This window comes from Chiloscyllium plagiosum, chromosome 14, assembly GCF_004010195.1.
Source record: "Chiloscyllium plagiosum isolate BGI_BamShark_2017 chromosome 14, ASM401019v2, whole genome shotgun sequence".
In the NCBI taxonomy this organism is placed as follows: Eukaryota; Metazoa; Chordata; class Chondrichthyes; order Orectolobiformes; family Hemiscylliidae; genus Chiloscyllium; species Chiloscyllium plagiosum.
This window is the reverse complement of record NC_057723.1, coordinates 42,207,276-42,227,700: the sequence shown is the minus strand read 5'-3', so window position 1 is coordinate 42,227,700 and position 20,425 is coordinate 42,207,276. Positions and strand designations below refer to the sequence as shown.

Genomic DNA, 20,425 nt, shown 5'->3' with positions numbered 1-20,425 from the left:
ATTAGGTGAATTGGCCATGCTACATTGCCCATAGTGTTCTGAGATGTGTAGGTTAGGTGCATTAATTAGAGGTAAATGTAGATTAATAGGGTAGGGATGGGTCTGGGTGGGTTACTCTTCAGAGGGTCAGTGTGGACTTGTTGGGCTAAAGAACCTGTTTCCACACTGTAGGGATTCTATTATTCAATGAAAACTAGAGGGCATAGGCTTAAGATGAGACAGGAGAGATTTAAAAGCTTTCTCAGGGATACCTTTCTCACATAGAAGGTGATGCATGTTCAGAATGAGGTGCCAGGGGAAGTGGTGAAGGCTAGTACAATTACAACACATAAAAGGCATCAGGATGAGTAGATGATTAAGAAGGGTTTAAAGGCATATGGGCTAAATACTCATTAGATTTATTTCAGATATCAGGTCAGCATGAGTTGGACCAAGGGGTCTGTTTCCATAAGATATGACTCTAAGACTCCAATATTTCCAGTTGTGGGAGTTTGAGAATCCCTGCATGCTGATCTGTTGACCATGTTTAAATGGATTCTCCATTCATCCCAACTCAGCAAGACTCCAGGATATAGTAACAAAAATGTAAAATGATGTCAAAACAGATGCCTAGAGGAAAGTGAACAGCAGCCAAATAACAAAGGCAATGTTTCTAAACCTACTAGGTGGACATACCTAAGACTGCATGTGTGATTATGCTAGCAGACGCATTATGCATTTATGCATGTATAAAATGTTATCTATTAACTGAATTGTAAAGCTACTTTGTTCTCCAGTACAATAAACTGTGTGTAGAAAAAAAGATTTTTTTAAAAAGGGTAAAAGAAATTGTCAGTACTTGGTTGTTGGAAAGATTGTCATGGTGACAAATTCTACAGACTGCACTTTTTAAGAGGGAGCCCTTTTAAAAAAATACTATGGGCTAAACATGTGAAATTTATACAACTTGAGAACCAAAAATATGAAATGTCCTGCATTCAGTTTATTTTAAATAGCCTCAGTACATGTAACTACAATTAATTCATCTAAAAATGATCAAAGTAAATAATTAAACATAAAATTCATGATCTGTTTAAAATCAGAGTTGCCCATTAAAATTACACATTTTTTTCTAGAAATTTACACATTCCTTTATCATAATATTTTTAAAACATAATTTCCTTGGTAAAATAGTTCACTCAAATAGGAAAGAGGGAAATATCCATGCTTTATTAACTGAATTGTACCCATCTCAATTCTTCAATATTTTGACTTTGTAATCATTATTATTCCAGAGTCAAAACCAACTATATTTAAAAATATGATGTTGCTAAAGAGAAAAATAATCAGCCTGCAAAGAGTGTTTAGTGATTACTTTCCTCCAACCCCCACTCTGTCTTTATCGATCTGCACCTCACTTCAAAAGAGCATGTTGAGAAAAATGGCTGTTCAAAGAAAAGATATTTGAACCAATTACCACTTTCATTGTTGGCACAACCACAAGATTGCGGATATGATGATTTTTATTTGAAAAAGAAACATTTAACTCCATTAAAATTAAATCATCTTTTACCATGTTAACATTTGTATCCACTTGCTCAACTTACTCTCTAAAAAAACAATTTGTAACTGCTAAAAATGTCTTGCTAATGAAGCTTCTGTAGAGTTCACAGAGATAATATAGTACTAGAGCAGCGCATTAAAATGTGTTTTGTTTGGCATTTTTATACCTTCATTACACTTTGGTGCACACAACATGGTCACCATTTTCATTTACATGTGCAGTCAAGGCACTTCTTTTCTTCCTCCAGTAAAATCCCTTAAAAACTGGACAAACAGGTATGTGTTGTAAACACTGAACCTTCTTCAGGAGGCTCATTCCTATTGGAAAGTCATATGTTTTCATGTCTACTGTTGTGTCACTATTTGCAAGAGCGCCTTCTTTCCACTGTACAAGTCCACGCTCCTGTTTTGTACCTAGTTAAGAAATGTAATATTTTATAAAGCATTAGAAATGCAGTACATACAAAATGATTTGGCTTAGTGCTTTCAGTGCAAAATAACTCCTAAGATATTTCATAACAGAGACTGTGAAGTATAGTGATTGTCACAAAGTCAGCCAGTTGGACAGTACAGTGTATGAGTGAGTTCTCTGATTAGGTCTGTTAATAATGGTCCAATAGGGACCCCTCGCTGACATAAAAAGGGTGAGAGTCAGAGATACTGACACTCTGGTGCCTGACTCTGAATGAAGCACTACTATAATCAAGGACTGTTCATGTGAAAATAAAAGGTGACTTGGTGATAGAATACCAGCCTCAGTGGAATTATTTCATGAAGGTGGGTGAGGGAAAGACAAATAGAGAGACAGACAGACAGATAAATATCTTAAGCCATTTCAGAAGCAATAGGTAATTTTTTGACAAACAGGACTCCCATGCACCCTATCAGGAGTTAAGGTTTAAGACTGGAAAAGAGTAAAAATAGGAAACTAAGCTATTGCTCAGCAAAGGGGAAGGAGTATTCCATAATGCAGACAAAAAATTGTAGAATAAGCAAATAAATGCCGAAACTTTCAATACAATAATTTCAGATGTTCCATTTTGGTAGAAAGTTGCAGGAAAAGTGTTGTTCCTTTGAAATTTGGAATCTAAAAGGAGCAATGGAACAAGGAGATCTTGGCATACAAATAAATAATAATTGCTAAAAATCAAATACAATTTAAACATTATGCCCCACTGTTCTGGTCTCAACACTAGAAAAGGATATTGAAGCTCTAGAGAAAACAGGAAAAAGATTGACCACTAAAAAAGAAGTTGCTGGAAAAGCTCAGCAGGTCTGGCATATCTGTAAGGATAAATCAGAATTAATGTTTTGGGTCCAGTGACTCCTCCTCAGAACCTCTGTTTTGATTTCTGATTTACAGCCTCTGCAGTTCTTTCAATTTATAAAAAGACCAACAAGGCTTTTAGCCATAATTGAGAGAGTACATTCATCAGGAAACATTAAGCAGACTGGGGTACAAGGTGAGACTTATTTAAAAGTCTTTAAATTTTGAAGGCATTCAGTCATAGAGAGGTGGAAAGTGGTTGCCACTTGCGGATGAATTATGAACAGGGATGGAGGTAAGGAGTGGGTGCTGCTGCTGTGGAATTAAAATAGCCGTTAAAAGGTTCAGTCAAGAATTCAGAAGACATCTCTTCACAGAGTCAAGAATGTGAAACTGCAGACCACAAAGGACGTTAAAATAGTTTAAATTATGAACAGGGATGGAGGTAAGGAGTGGGTGCTGCTGCTGTGGAATTAAAATAGCCGTTAAAAGGTTCAGTCAAGAATTCAGAAGACATCTCTTCACAGAGTCAAGAATGTGAAACCTGCAGACCACAAAGGACGTTAAAATAGTTTACAGTGATATATTCAAGGAGAGACTTTATATATTCTAGATGGAGAATAGTGTAAGGGTGACACAGATAATGTAGGAAGTAATTGGAGTGGAATATAAATAGACCTATTAAGTTCAATATATACTATACTATCGAGACCATGCAGTTACGAAGCATTGTCAAAAGTCCATCTGGAAGGCGATTCTGTGAAGAAGAAAGTAGAGAGATAATGAGATGCAGGAACAACTTCCATTGAGTAGGGAGAAGATGATGAAAACTCTGGCGGTGACGCTTAAAGTGAGGAAGAAACATTCTGAAAGCCAGAGTTATAGAACTAAAGGAAAATGTAAGTTGTACAGGATATGAGAAGCAAAGAATAGAGGAGATTGCATAATTAGAGTAGGAGAAAGCCATGAATAAACTTGTAGATGAGAATGAAGAGTTGGAACTGAGTGCAACTCAGTGATGAGTAACTGGAACAATGTGTTGAATAAAAGAAAATAATGTATGTTTTGGTCAAATTAGAGCTCAAAGTCTGGACAATTAAAAGGGGCATTGATATGTATGAAGTTTAAACAGTATAGAAAAAGTTTTTAAACCAGTGTGAATCTGGGAGTTGCAGAACAAAAATAGAAAGAGATTCTCTTGGTGTTGGATAAGACAAGGAGCATTGGAAAGGAAAAGAAGAAAGAAAAAATATTGAAATGAGAGCAAATGTGTGTCATGTGAAAGAGCCTATACTGGTTCACTGCACCAAATGGCTTATATTTAATTTTTTTTATCATGAATTTACATTATCGGTATGTTCCTTCCAGAGGGTACTCTAATAATGAACATTAAAGAACTTCAGATCAAGTGTCTAAGCAAACTGGGTCAAGAATTGTTTATTTTCTCTTCTCCCTCCAATAAAAATAAAACAAAAGGACAGCCATGAACTTATAATCTGCATTATTCATCCTTTTTGAGTGAAATATCATAGTAGAATCTTTTGATTACTGCAGGTCAGAAATCTCTACTACATTTATCCTTAGCTCTATTCCCTTATTAGTCATACTCCCTAATGGTGATCTCTTTCAGAAAACAACTGAGAAAAACATTTTCACAAATATTTCTTCCACATTTCATTTAACAGGGGATGTATTTATTCTTCAATTTTAAAATTATGTTTATTAAAATAAATTAGAGCAGAAGAATTTTAAAAAGTCAGCTTTGAAGAAAGAATGAAGCTAAAATGATACAAAGGTTGGAGGTGTCGTTGACAGTATAGAGGGCTGTTGTAGGCTGCAGCGGGACATTGACAGGATGCAGAGGTGGGCTGAGAGGTGGCAGATGGAGTTCAACCTGGATAAATGCAAGGTGATGCATTTTGAAAGGTTGAATTTGAATACTGCGTCCAGTTCTGGTCGCCCTATTATAGGAAAGATGTGGATGCTTTGGAGAGGGTTCAGAGGAGGTTTACCAGGATGCTGCCTGGACTGGAGGGCTTGTCTTATGAAGAGAGGTTGACTGAGCTTGGACTTTTTTCATTGGAGAAAAGGAGAAGGAGAGGGGACCTAATTGAGGTATACAAGATAATGCGAGGCATAGATAGAGTCAATAACCAGAGACTATTTCCCAGAGCAGAAAAGGTTAACACGAGGGGTCATAGTTTTGAGGAAAGTATAGAGGGGATGTCAGAGGCGGGTTCTTTACACAGAGAGTTGTGAGAGCATGGAATGCGTTGCCAGCAGCAGTTATGGAAGCAAGGTCATTGGGGACATTTAAGAGACTGCTGGACATGCATTGGGTCACAGAAATTTGAGGGTGCATACATGAGGATCAATGGTCGGCACAACATCGTGGGCTGAAGGGCCTGTTCTGTGCTGTACTGTTCTATGTTCTATGTTCTATGAATAGCATATAAACAAGACTTTGGATAATTACTTTTGCAGTTGAAAAGTCTTTGTTGGGAGGGTTAGTCAGGAAATATATTCAGATGTGGATTGGTAAAAATGGGGATATAAGCTAAATCCACATTCACAACTTGTGCAACACAAATCGCACTTAATGTACACTTCCAACTCCAAATCCTGGAATCATCCTTTGCATTTCCATCATCACCATCCGATAACACTTTGATCCTCAAAAACAGCCAGGCATAAACACAGGCAATACCAGGCGACTTAACCATAGGGATTTAACAAATAAAAGCAGTGTCTTTCTTTCATAAAAAAAATTGAATTGTTAAATGGAATTCAGTTGAATGTGAAAGCAATTATACCTGGAATGGTATTATCCAAGATGAAAGCAAGGCAACCTCCCACAAACATTTCTGTTGTCAGCAATACAGTTAAAATTTGATTAATTTCTGGGCTGCCTGCAAGGAAAAAAAGAGAAAGTGTCATTTTTGTATGTTGCACAAAGAACTTTGATTTTTTTTTCTTGCTAGTCAAGTTGCTAGAGACCACCAACGGGTTTTTTTGGAAGCCGGTGCAGCGTGTTTGAAGTCATTGAGCTGTGGAAGTTCAAACTGTTTGCTCGCATGTCAGCACTATTATCTGAAGAGCAATTTGCAAGACACAGAACAATCACCCACCTACAAGGAGCGGGCAGTCGATGAGGTATTTAAATGGAGTCTATCAAAGCCCCTCTCATTTATCAACTGGAAATATCCAGTGGGCAAGCAGACCACACACTGTCATGATAATGGATTACAAAGCTAAATGTATTTGTAGATGTTTTGGGGTTAGGAATAATAAGTGCATTTTTTTTAAAGTAATGCCTGCCTGAATAATCCACATAGGGATTTTAGAGTTTAAAGAAGGAACAACAGAATATGGCACCTGAAAAAAGTGTCAATAATATTTCAAGTGGGAAAAGTGCTATTCAAAAACTACACTGCAATCATCTTTTCATTGTGTCCCAGATCACAGATTTCATTTGAAAGGAATATAGTTTTAAAAGAAATGTGTATTTGTGTTTTACCCTTCCAGGAATGCACCAAGAAAGGTTTGAAACCAACTGCAACCCCTCATCTCTGTTTGTGTCCTAAAGAGTTGGTGTTGTGCATGTTCCTTTATGCTAATGTGTGCTGTCAAGGAGCACACTGAGAGTTTTCACTAGATACCCTTGTGTCCTGCATATGCTGGTAACAAGAAATTCAGTCTCTCTCAATGCTGGACAAATTCCTTTCAGCCGACTGCTGAATTAACAATTTCCAAACAAATACTCAACTGCCAAGGTCAGTGCTAAAGAAATCACACACCTTAGCACTAACTTTGGCAGTTGATTAGATTACTTACAGCGCGGAAACAGGCCCTTCGGCCCAACAAGCCCACACCGACCTGCTGAAGGCGTGACCCACCCAGACCCATTCCCCTACATTTACCCTTTCCCCTAACACTATGGGCAATTTAGCATTGCCAATTTACCTAACCTGCACATTTTTGGAGTGTGGGAGGAAACCGGAGCACCCGGAGGAAACCCACGCAGACACGGGGAGAATGTGCAAACTCCACACAGTCAGTCACCTGAGGCGGGAATTGAACCCGGGACTCTGGCACTGTGAGGCAACAGTGCTAACTACTGTGCCACCGTGCCGCCCACTATTGAGTTATTGTTTGCAAAGTCTTAGTTCGGCCATTAGCTGAATAGAGTTTGTCTGGTTTCCTTCAATGGCATTTTGCTGCCTTGCTTTCAGCATTGAGAGAGACTTCATTTCTTTTTACTGCACACATAAGGGGTGTATAATGGAAGTTCTCAATTGTGCCCCGTGACAGCTCACATTAGCATAAAGGAACATGCATCATACCAGCTCTTTCGTACACCAACAGAGACCAGGGGTTGCAGTTGGTTTTTAACTCCCTTTCTTGGTTTATTCCTAGAAGGGTAAAACACAAATACACATTTCACTTAAAAATACATTTCTTTCATATTATGTCTGCCATCTGGGACACAATGAAAAAAGAGATTGCAGTGCTCTTTTGAACATGTCAAAGACCAATTCATTTTCTTTGCCTTTTAATGCTTTGACTCACCTCTTATTTCCAGTCTATTTGTGCATTGTGTTAGTTTTTCTCATATTATTGTAGCTAATAAATTCACTAGCCCTTAAATTTAAGAAAGCCTTCTTAAATTGACTCCTTTAAAAAGAGATAATATATTGGCCTGAGAAAATTTTTCCACAAGGAAAGGGATTATTTTAACATAATTTTCTTGCGACCAGCTAAGGGAAGGGTTAAGTAAAGGAGAGCCAACTCATTTCTCCTCATTTTGGAGCATAACCATTTGGTATATCTTGCTACAATTGTAATTAATTATTCAGCCTTGCTTGGGGAATTGATCACAATAATATGGTGGTCAAAGCATATTGTGATAAAACATAGATGTGTGCTTAATTGTTTTACATCTTTTTGATGTGCAGTGTGGTACCCCTCCAACTTGATAATCAGTTATTTCTCTTTCTAATATACAGTGTTGTCAATGGTCTCTTGTGGACTATGTTTAATCACCAGTCATCATCTTGGCTCTAGGCTGTGATATTATTCCTGAGAACAAACACTTATTAGCTTTACATCATAAAACCTGTGCCAACAAATAACTTCCTTAAAAGAAATAAAGAAATGATTGAGATGGAGAAGACTTACATAATTATTTGAATGCTTGCATTTGGCAAGTTTTTAGTGTGAATATTGTCAACATTAAGTGTTTTCCATCAAAGAATGGAAAATAAAAAAAGTTTTTTCTGTACTTTTAATTCATTTCCATTTCTTACTTCCCTTTCACTCCTTTTTTGTCCCAATAGGCTATTATCCCAGGAGAAAGACATACAGTTGAGCACTTGTTAGTCTCTGTTAGTGAACCTTATCAAGCTGCCTAGAATCACAATGTTAAATCCTGTAGAGTCAGAGTTGTACAGCAAAGAAACAGATCCTTTGGTCCAACTCATCTATGCCGACCTGATATCATAAATTTATCTAGTCCCATTTGCCCTTCCTATTGAGCTGAGAAAGGTTTTCCACAAGGGAAGAGATCCTTTTAAAGTAACTTTCTTGTGACCATTTAAGGGAAGGGTTAAAAGGAGATACAACTCATCCCTCCTCACTTTGGAGCATAACTATTTGGGGTATCTTGCTGCAATTGTAATTAATTATTGTGCCTTGCCTATTAAATCCTTCCTGTTCATATACCCATCCAGATGACTTTTAAATGTTGTAATTGTACCAACCTCACCACTTCCTCTGGCAGCTCATTCCGTATATACAGCACCCTCTGCATGAAAAAGATGCCCCTTAGGTCCCTTTAAATCTTTCCCCTCTCAGCTTTAATCTATACCCTCTAGTTTTGGACTTACCTGCCCTGGGGGAAAAAAAACTTGGCTATTCTCCTTATCCATGCCCCACTTCTATAAGGTCATCCCTCCAGGGAACATAACACCAGCCTATTCAGCCAACCTAGCAACATGCTTGTTAATTTTTCTGACCCCACCCCCCCCTTTTGTTTAAAAACATTTTCCCGTAGCAGGGAAACCAGTAGGATTTCAAAATGGCCTAACTAATGTCCAGTGCAGCCCTACATGACATCCCAACTTCTATACTCAATGCATTGATGAATAAAAACAAACGTAGCAAATACCTTCTTCACTACCTCATCTACCTATGACATCACTTTCAAGAAACTCTGAACCTGCACCCCTAGACCTTCATTCAGAAATGCTCCTCAGAAACTACCATTAAACATATATATCCTGCTCTGATTTGCCTTACCAAATTGCAACACCTCATATTTATCTAAATTAAACTCCATCTTCCACTCTTCAACTCATCAGACCATCTGACCAAGGTCCTGTTTTACTCTGAAGTAACCCTCTTCACTATCCACTACACCACCAATCTTGTCATGTTATCTGCAAACTTACTAACCATACCTTCTGTATTCACATCCACATCATTTATATAAATGACAAAAAGCAGTGGACCCAATACCAATCCTTGCAGCGCACCACTGGTCACAAGCCTCCAGTCTGAAAAACAACCTTCCACCATCACCCTCTGTTTTCTATCATCAAGCCAACCTTGTATCCAGATGGCTAGTTCTCCCTGAACTCCATGTGATCTAACCTTGCAACCAGTCCACCATGCAGAACTTTGTCAAACGTCTTGCTGAAGTCCATATAGATAATGCCCAACGCTTTACCTTCAATCTTTTTTGTCACTTCTTCAAAAAGCTCAATCAGCTTAGTGAGACACAATTGCTAACACATAAAGCCACATTGACTATACCTAATGAGTCTTTGCCTTTCCAAATACATATAAATCCTGTCCCTCAGAATTCCTTCTAACAATGTACGCACCACTAATGTCAGGCTTACTGGTCTATAGTTCCCTGGCTTTTCCTGAATAGCTTTCTTATATAATAGCACCACTTTAGCCAACCTCCTGTCTTCCAGTACCTCAACCGTGGCTATACAAATAACTCAGCAGGGGGCCCTGCAAACACTTTCTGAGGCTTCCCACAAAGTTTTGGGAAACACCTGATCAGGTCCCAGGGATTTATCTACCTTTATGCGTTTTAAGACATCCTCTGTAATAGTCCTTGCTAGAATATTCTTTAATGCCTGATTGAGGAGAATTAGTCAATTTGGTGTCTGACTTGTATGTTTATAGGCAGCTCAGCTCCATAGAGTCAATTATAATTTACAAACCTATATTTGCTAAGAATAAATATTTTATCTTCTGATTCCACGGTGTCATTTACTTCCTTAAATATTTCCTTCTTTTGCCTTTTTAAAAAACTGAATAAAGAACAGTTGTTTCTCACTGCTCTGTATTAACAAGAGCTAGAAGTAACCATGGCACATCCCTATGATCTTGGGAAGATTAAGCATTTGTAATCTTGAACATTTGAAAAGTAAATGTAACCAATTTAACACTTTCAACAATCTTTGCCATTTCATTAGGTCATGAATGATTGGTAACCCAGTTCCCTTTACTCTCCTTGTTCACCATCCCTCAATACACATTAAATACAACAAAAGCTTGTCAATTTTTGTTTTAATAACCTACAGACGTTTGTTAGAAGAGATCCTAGATTCCAGTTGCACCTCAAATAATAACATGCTTTCAAATTTCCAATTGCAAGGTTATTCCAAACTTCTTATTGCATCCCTTCGATTGTTTTTAGTAATTAAATTTGATCACTCAACTTTTTAAATTCAAAACAAACCCACTTTTGCTAATCTCTCATTGGGGAAATGCCTTCTGGCCCATTGGCCATGTCAGTTCTTAAGAAATACAACTAGATTAGCTGGACATAACATACTCTTCACAATCCATAGCAACAATCTAAAATACTTAACTATTAGTTGCCTATCTATATTACTGATAGATTTTCCAAGGAAAGGAAAATAGGGCAGGATGTATTGACAATTTTGCAAACTCATGAAACCTTAATTCTGAACTTAGAATCTTTACTGATGGATGTAAAGTGGATACATCAGAAGAGATTTTGTTTATGTTAAACATTATGTTGGATATGACACAGAATCAGACCATTCAGCCCAACAAGATAGATTTGTGTTCTATTGAAGTCTCATCTTTTCTCAAAGTTTGAAATAGGAATCGCTTATTCCATGCATCTGAACTATTTACTTCAATCATCCCACACGGTAGCCAATTCTATACTCTCACAATTCATTTGGTAAAGACGCTTCTTTTGAATTCTCTATTTGACTTCTTGGTGACTACCTTATATCGATAGCCTCTTGTTTATCTCCTTCCCTATACATTTTCTCTGGATCCAGACTACCCAAAACCTTGAATCAGTTTAATGTCATCTAAAAGGTTCTTTCACTTGTTAGGGTATTCCTTGTCTTTTCACAAAATGAGGGACCCAGTCTATCATCACTGATCTGTATACCCACAGATTTATGGTATTTTTGCAAGAGATGGCTATAGCTGACTTCTGAATTGACCTCAAATTTTAAATTTAATGTTGGTCTTGATCTCTGTGCACCTTCTCTGCAGCTGTAACATTGTAGTCTTTGCTCTGTTGTATTACCCTCATGTACTTTGTATGGTATGATCTGCATGCTGCATACAAAATGAAACTTTTCACTGTACCTAGGTACCATGGCAATAATACTCAAATCTTATCTAGTAGTAAGAGTTACAGCTGAGCAGAACTCGTCGCCTCAGGCGACTGACTGTGTGGAGTTTGCACATTCTCCCTGTGTCTGCGTGGGTTTCCTTCGGGTGCTCCAGTTTCCTCCCACAGTCCAAAAATGTGCAGGTTAGGTGAATTGGCCATGCTAAATTGCCCATAGTGTTAGGTGTAGGGGAATGGATCGGGGTGGGTTGCGCTTCGGTGGATCAGTGTGGACTTGTTGGGCCGAAGGGCCTGTTTCCACACTAAGTAATCTAATCTAATCTAATCTGTAAGTAATCAAAAAAAACTGATATTACACTGATAGAAGACACCTGCATCTCCCAAGAGATATTATGCTAACCTGAGTTACATTGTTGTTAACAATGGAAGTACAAATAGCAGAGTAGAACAGACAACTAGAAGATCTAACCTAAATTCAATGCAGTCTTTGCATAACCTTGTTACTTCATAAATTCTATGTAAAAATCAGGATTGTCTTATTGAGCTGAATTGCCCATACCTATGTTGCAATTTTTAAATAATATTTTGACATTCATAGCAATCAATACACTTTCAGGTCACATATTTTTACAAAGACAGAAAGAGCATTCCATTAACAAATGGTATGAAATCTTATTCCAATGAAACAAAATTGATAGCTTTCAGATTCTAGTCATAGAGGCAGAGGGTTCCTTGCAATCACTTATTTTTAAACATTATTTCAAAATAAGCCATCTTCAAACATAGAGATTTACATAGGTTTTTGATTAGTTGGAGGATCAATGATGATAAGGAGAAGGCAGGAGAATGATTGTGAGAAACATATCAGCCATGATTGAATAGTGAAGCAGACTCAATGGGGCCAAACAGCCTAGATCTGCTCCTACGTCTTTTGATCATCAGAGATCCTAAAAAAAAAGTCAGCACCTAGGTGCCAGGTCTGTCCCTAACAATTAGATGTTTTTTTATCGTCAGTGTAGTTCCAAGGGTGTGCTACATAATCATAACTACCACATTGCGTTCAAAGGCATTAAACCAAAGCTCTATTTGCTATCTCGGGTGAGGTAGAAGACTTTGTGGCAGCTTTTGAAAAGTAGGTGATTTCTCAGGTGATACAACATGTGTTATTTGTTAACACGGAATGATATGCCTTTACTTATAAGTGCAACACTTTCAATCTTCCCTCCTCCAACTTACTCCAACAATTTTACTGAAACTTAAGTATGTGCATTATTTAGCTTACTGGTGTTAATAACAGTAGGGTTTTCATCCAAATAATTTGGTAGTGTTAAACCAAAAAACATGGAGAATCCCAAGACAAAGAGATTGCGTGATGAATTCATGTCTACAAACTGAAGGTTGGAAAGTCCAACTGCAGTGATCATTCCTGGAAAATAAAAATGAGAAAATAAAAACCAAAATAAATTTAAAGAAATACCAACAATTTCAATCTAGAACATTCCTTAAAATACATAGCACAATTACCACGTTAACAAAGCAGTTTTCACCAAATTTGTTTTGTAAAGGAATTGATATAATGATAAATGTTATAGCATTTATTCACTTAAAATCACTCAGGATTGCAACTATTGACAAAATATTTCACAAACATAACAGCATTTACCATGAACCCAAAGGTTTATTTTGAGAGTTAATAGGCATAACCCAGGTAATTCTAAGTACCTGTCATAATCGTAACAAATGGATCAGAGAAACCTTGGCAAAATGTTTCATTTGCTAAAGCAATAGCAAACAAACAAATCCATTCTCTCTATATATCCCAAACTGAACAGCCAACTATCATTTGATGGATGTAGTTATGTTGGAATGAAAATATACGTAAATGAATGTTTGATTAAATAACAATTTCATTATGCACTCCTGTTACACATCTACATCACATCATGGCATCAATAAATAAACGGACCTCATCAGACCATTCATCTTTTATTTGCAATTTCACTTGCTGTATTTGCAGTAAAGTGTATGGCATTTCTCCATGTAATAATACCTAATATTAAAGTACTGTAAACAAGGTAGTTGTAAAATGCACAGAGCCTTTCTCTCTTTGCAGATCTTCTTGCAGTGAATACACCTCTTTAAAAAGTAATCCTAAAATTATAACATCAGTTATATTGACTATAAGTGGATGAAGTTACAAGTATGGGGAAATTTCAACTTACCAAATAAAGTGCAAAACATGCCTCCAAGAATGGGATCTGGAAGTGAAGCAAACAGTGCTGTAAACTTTCCTACTGTTCCCAAGACCAACATAATAACGGCTCCATACTGGACCACTCGCCTGCTACCAACCTTGAGAACCAGAACAACACTATTTAGAAGACCAAAAACAACAATCTGATATGAGTAAACTTCATAAAATCAAGATTAGAAAGAATATTGCTTTGCCAAAGCAAAATAAATTGAAATAAGGCACTGAAATCTTACTGAAATACACAAACAATTTCCATGAGAAGTCTTTATGTCGATTGGGTTTAAGTTTTACAATAAGAACACGAATGAAAACTAGACATAAATTTCATGGAAGGAAATGCAGAAAAGAAAAAGTTGTTGGGCTGTTAAAGAGATTATCTGCGGAATTTCTTGCTCCTTGCAGCAACATGGACAACAGTGAGTAATGTGGGACGATATATGGCTAAAAATGAAAAAGAATCTCAATGGTCAAGAAAGTATTATTCTAACTTTCCACCTTTAAAAGAAGGTTTAAACGGTTAATTCATAATCTCACTAATGAGAACAGTGTCTACCATATATTCCATGTATTTACATGAGATTAATAAACCAATTCACCTCATTTCTACACAGCATCAAAGAAACTAATGAGCCAATTTCTGACATGGAATTTGCAGCAACAGCTCACTGTTGGCTTCTCTGGGCATTCATTCAACTTTGTTTTCAACACAATGTACCTGCATGCTCCACGTATACTGTCATCTTCCAATTCCATGCAAGGTGGCATTGGGAAACTACCAGCCCATTACTGGCTGACTTTGAGAAGGTATTGTTGAGTCATCTTTTTGAACTGTTGCAGTCTGTTTCCACAATGCTGTTATAGAGGAAGTTCCAGAATTTTGACACACCAACAATGAAGGAACAATTATTTTTCTGAATCAGGATGATTAGGGACTTGGAGGAGAACTTGAAGATGCTGGTGTTCTCATGTTTCTGTCACTCTTGTCCTTCTTGCTAGTAGTATTTACGTTTAGAAGATGCTGTCTTTGGAGTCTTGGTGCATTTGTGCTGTGCATATAGTAGATGGAGGACACTGCTGTTACTGTACATTGATGATGGGGGGAATGAATGATTGAGGGTGTGGTGCCAATCAAGAGGGTTACTTTGCATTCCAACATCCAGGCAGATGGAGAGTATTCCATCACAGTCCTGAATCGTGCCCTACTGGCAGAATTTGGGGAATCAGGAAGGGAATAACCACAGAATTCCTCACCACAGATTTGTTTTTGCAGTCACAATGTTTATATGGTCAATCCAGTTAATTTTCTGGTCAATGGTAACATTCAGGATGTTGATAGCGGTGATGGCAATGTAATTGAATATTAAGAGATGATAGTTAAATTCTCTTGTGTGGAAGATGGTCGTCAATAGATACTTTCTGTTGTGGTTCTGTTCGCCGAGGTGGGAATTTGTGTTGCAGGTGTTTCGTCCCCTGTCTAGGTGACATCCACAGAGCTTGGGAACCTCCTGTGAAGTGCTTCTGTGATGTTTCCTCTGGCATTTATAGTGGTTTGTATCTGCCGCTTCCAGTTGTCAGTTCCAGCTGTCCGCTGCAGTGGCCGATATATTGGGTCCAGGTCGATGTGCTTGTTGATTGAATCTGTGGATGAGTGCCATGCCTCTAGGAATTCCCTGGCTGTTCTCTGTTTGGCTTGTCCTATAATAGTAGTGTTGTCCCAGTCGAACTCATGTTGCTTGTCATCTGTGTGTGTGGCTACTAAGGATGGCTGGTCATGTCGTTTCGTGGCTAGTTGGTGTTCATGGATGCGGATCGTTAGCTGTCTTCCTGTTTGTCCTATGTAGTGTTTTGTGCAGTCCTTGCATGGGACTTTTTACACTACATTGGTTTTGCTCATGCTGGGTATCGGGTCCTTGTCCTGGTGAGTTGTTGTCTGAGAGTGGCTGTTGGTTTGTGTGCTGTTATGAGTCCTAGTGGTTGTAATAGTCTGGCTGTCAGTTCAGAAATGTTCTTGATGTATGGTAACATGTTTAGTCCTTTGGGTTGTGGTATGTCCTCATTCCGTTGTCTTTCCCTTAGGCATCTGTTGATGAAATTGCAGGGGTATCTGTTTTTGGCAAATACATTATAGAGGTGTTCTTCTTCCTCTTTTTGCAGTTCTGGTGTGCTGCAGTGTGTTGTGGCCCTTTTGAACAGTGTCTTGATGCAACTTCTTTTGTGTGTGTTGGGGTGGTTGCTTTCGTAGTTCAGGACTTGGTCTGTGTGTGTGGCTTTCCTGTATACCTTTGTGGTGAATTCTCCGTTCGGCGTTCTCTGTACCATCACATCTAGGAATGGGAGTTGGTTGTCCTTTTCTTCTACTCGAGTGAATCTGATTCCTGTGAGTCTGGTGTTGATGATCCGGTGTGTGTTCTCTATTTCTGTGTTTTTAATGATTACTTCCTATCAGCCAAGCCTAAATAGTGTCCGTATTTTCCTGCATTTTAGACGTGGGCTGCTTCAATATCTGAGGAGTCATGAATGGTGCTAAACATCATGCAATCATTGGCAAACATCCCCATTTCTGACCTTATGGGGAGAGAATGTTATTGATGAAGCAGGTGAAGATGGTTGGGTCAAGGACACTACCCTGAGGAACTGCTGCATAAAGGTCCTGGAACTGAGATAATTGACCTCCAACCACCACAACCACTTTCCTTTGTGCCAGATATCACTCCAACCAGCATAGTTTTACCTGAGTTCTCATTGATTCTAATTTTGCCAGGGCTCCTTGCTGCCAATGCACATTGAGTATGGGCTTAATAATCACTCTGCAATAATACCAAAGAAATTATGAAAATCACCAAAAGCCATGGACACTGATGGTAAATTAAGGTCAATAACAGCCCAATTAAAAAGGGCTGAATGAAATTGAAGGGTGAGAGAGCTCAGTGAGGCACATGATTGGACAAGTTCTAAGGTCATTAATGATACAGGAACAGCAATGCAAAGAGGCAAAGTGAAAGTTGGTGTGTAGGAGGAAATCATCCTGCATCTCAAGCAGGGCCAACAAGTCACTTACTAGGTCATGAACGTGAAACATTGCCATATTTCAATCTAAAGTTAGCTGCACAATAATAAGAGCAAGTGGTTGCCACAGCATGAAAAGCAAGTTAATGTTTCTTTTTCTTTGCGAGTGGAATGAAGTTGTTTAAACTTGAGACTTTGCTAAGGGCAGTTGCATCCATCGCACATCCAATGATTCTGTATTGCCACTCCACTGGCATTGTATCACATTTTATCAGTAGGTCACTTACAGTTCAAGAAAGCACATTACAAATTATGCCTCAAGCAATCATTATTCACACTAATTGCCTCTTTGTCAGCTCAGCAAATGTAAACAGATGCTAACTTAAGAATCACCTGTGCAAGAAATTTCTGAAAAATTCTATAATACAGTACTTTGGAGCTGCCACAGTTGCACACTGAACTTTGAGTATAGAATGGCACAGTTTGTAATTTTTCAAGGTGTCTTTATGAGGGAAGTGGGGTGGGGTGGGAAGTTGGGGCAATGGAGGTTGGGGTTTGGCTTTGCAGATTGGCTGTGACTAATGGCGATCATCCAGAAACCCATTACCTCATGTAGCATGAATACCTTGGTTCTGCAACATACATTTGGATAGGTTACATACTTCAACATCTTAACGAGGTATGACATTGACTATTTTGTGAAGCCTCCAAAATGTTAGGGCATAACATGATGCTTCCTTGTGATTGATGCGAGGGTTCTGGAGTACTCTTAGTGAACTGCTGTTCTTTCTGACATTCTCCATAGAGTAACTGCTTATGCACCTGACACGGACATTGCAGTGGCTGTAATCATCATGGCATTTACTTCAAATGTCAAGAGAACATACAGGAGAATGGAATTTCAATGTCAATAGCAAGTTGGGCATGCACAACAACCTCTAGTAGCTGTTGCATAGCTTCCCAGGGAGAAGCAGCAGGTGTAGTCCCCTAAGGCGAAGAATGATGCTGCTCTGTGACTGGCTGTGCATTTTGACAAATGTATGAGATCATCACTTTCAGAGGGTCAGAGACGAGAGGCATCTCTTCCTCAAATTGCTTCAGTGCTGTGTCAGCAATGTGCTCACTAGATTGTGCTCCTGGACTTTATCTAGGTAGAGAACTCACTGCAATGAAAGTCTCTCAATTGGTGGAGGAGGGTGCAGATGGAAATGGTCATGGTGCATCCTCAGAGGGTTGAGATGTTCCCTCATCAGATGTAGAAGTGGAGCAGAGGGTCTTCAGCAAAGACCTCTTCAAGTCAGAGGCTCACTGGGTGCTGTTAGTACCCTATATAAGAGAAGAAAGAGTTAGTTATGCAAGAGGGATAAAAGCTTGAGCAATTTAAGAATGTGTTAGAGGTTGGTGGTCATTGGAAAGCACTGCAGCACAGTGAAACTTACTGGATTGGTTGTCCATTGAGGTTTCTCCAACTCCACATGACTACTGCACACTTTTCTGAAGAAATCCATGAATTTGTCTTTATATGGTGTGAGAAACCTCCTATCTACTTCTGCCACCCTACCTTCTCAACCCTTTTGAGATATCTTTCCTGCAACAAGACAAAAGGAGAGCTTGAATATGATGGAGGTGAATGAAAGAGCAGTCAGTAGGAGGGGTGTGGAGGTGTCCCCTTGAGAGAAGTACAGAGGTCAGGAAGGGTTAAAATGTGTGAGAGCCATTGAGTGGATGTGATGAATGCAAATTTTATAAGCTGTAGTCCATGAGCCTTGGCGAGATATCTGTGCAGTGGCAGAGTGAATGGGAGCACTGCCATTGTGAAGCAGCAGAGAAAAGATAATGTACTTAATCTTACATAGTGCAGAAGAGCATTAAACATCTTCTTGCATTGTTATGTCTCACGGACATTACACTAACCTGGGCTGCTATCATATTCCAAGTGGCTGCATCTGGTGATATGGCCTCCTTTACCTATCACAAAGATACAGTGTTGCCTTCTCTCCAACACCCCATTCACCAACACCTCCAGGTTCCTATTGATGAATTAAGGAGTTACCTTTCCTTGCTTGGCTATTTCTTTGGTAAGAATGGTGCAGGGCAGTTTCTGGTTTGAGGACTCCAGGTCAGTATTCAGAGTTTGTAAGAACGACAGGGGATCTCATTGAAACTTTCAGAATACCGAGGGACCTGGATAGAGTGGAAGTGGTGAAGATGTCTTCATTAGTAGCAAGACCCAAGACCCTGAGGGCAAAGATTCAGAATGAAGGGACAACCTTTTGGAACTGAGATGAGGAGGAATTTCTTCAGCCAGAGGGTAGTGAATCTGTGGAACACATGGCCTCCATAGCTTTCTTTGGCAAAGTCATTGAGTGTATTTAAGACAGAGATAAATATGCTCTTGTTTGTAAGAGGATCAAAGATTATAGGGAGCGGGCAGGAGAATAGTCAGCCATGATTGAATGTAGAGCAGACTCAGTGGCCTGAATAGTCTAATTCTTCTGCTATATCTTATAGTCCTATGATTGGAGATTTAAACATGGCACCACCAGCATGAACTCACTAAGTCCCAGCAGCAGCAAGCATTTCCACTATTCCTGACATGTGATTCCACAACATAAGAATTGTAGAGGCCAGTAGCATAATTAATGAGAAGAAGAGTCGAAGATTGCATGAGAAAGATCATCATGGATGTAACAGACCAGATGCCATGACTCTCACCTGAAGAAAATAAATTGTCTGAAGATGAGAACATTCAAATTTACTTCAGTAGGCTTGTAGGAAAAAGTTCCATTGAATCAAATTATATGGAGTATCTTTACAAATATTGGTAAAGAGTGCATACCTAAAGTTAAGTCAGAAGTCACATGATACCACATTATGGTCCAACAGGTTTATTTGAAATCACAAGCTTTCAGAATGCTGCTCCTTCGGCAGGTGAAGTTACTTCAACTGACAAAGGAGCAGCATTCCGAAAGCTTGTGATTTCAAATAAACCTATTGGGATATAAGCTGATGCATTGTGATTTTTGACTTCATCCATCCCAGTCCAACACCAGCATTTCCACATCATATCTAATGTTAGAGAGAGAGAGAGACAGAGAGACAGAGAGAGAGAGAGAGTTAAGCAAACTATTCTTATTAGGTCTCATCTATTTTCAGCTGTGGATTCATAAATATGCACTAATATTTAATTATTGATGACAACTTTCAAATGAACCATAAGCTTTAAGGAAGTATTGCTGTGGAAAACCCAAAGTCAGATATGTTATCAATGTGTTTGTGTGGTCTTAATTGATATTCTGATCGAAAAGTAAGGAATTGGACAGACAGACTGAAGTCATCTTTCAAACATCAATTGAAATAATTTTAAAAAAGCAAAGAAATTTACATTTAAGAAAAGAATATTAGATGGCTTGGAGCAAATGAACATCTGTATAAAGTAGACAGAAGTAGAAATAGTGAACAAAGTCAATTCAATAATTGATGTAGCAGACTGGGTTAGCTTGATTTACATCAGTACATTGGCTAACAGAACAGGTGATTCTCATCAGATGGATAGTTAGAACTGAAGGTGCTACTGTTGAGCTAAGAACTTCTGTATAATTATAAAAGCATACACTTTCATTAAGTTTAATGTTCCTCATCATCCTCAAGAGGTTCAGTTTTTTTGGATGCACAGATATACTCATGATTATTGATTTGATCAAGTCAGCCAAGTCGG

General features: G+C 38.5%; 1 protein-coding gene across 7 annotated transcripts in view; it reads right to left on the bottom strand.

Moving 5' to 3' along the window:
* Nucleotides 1-962: 962 nt before the first annotated feature.
* LOC122556680 (solute carrier family 23 member 1-like) overlaps nucleotides 963-20,425 on the bottom strand; it is a 128,795-nt gene continuing 109,332 nt past the window's right edge. For all 7 annotated transcript variants that reach the window (XM_043703706.1, XM_043703707.1, XM_043703711.1 and 4 more), the window contains 4 exons: nucleotides 13,670-13,799; nucleotides 12,730-12,873; nucleotides 5,623-5,718; nucleotides 963-1,956 (listed from right to left, as the gene is read on the bottom strand). In XM_043703706.1, coding sequence (XP_043559641.1) covers nucleotides 1,715-1,956; nucleotides 5,623-5,718; nucleotides 12,730-12,873; nucleotides 13,670-13,799 — 612 coding nt within the window. In that variant the 3' untranslated portion in view covers nucleotides 963-1,714. The remainder of the gene's footprint in view (nucleotides 1,957-5,622; nucleotides 5,719-12,729; nucleotides 12,874-13,669; nucleotides 13,800-20,425) is intronic.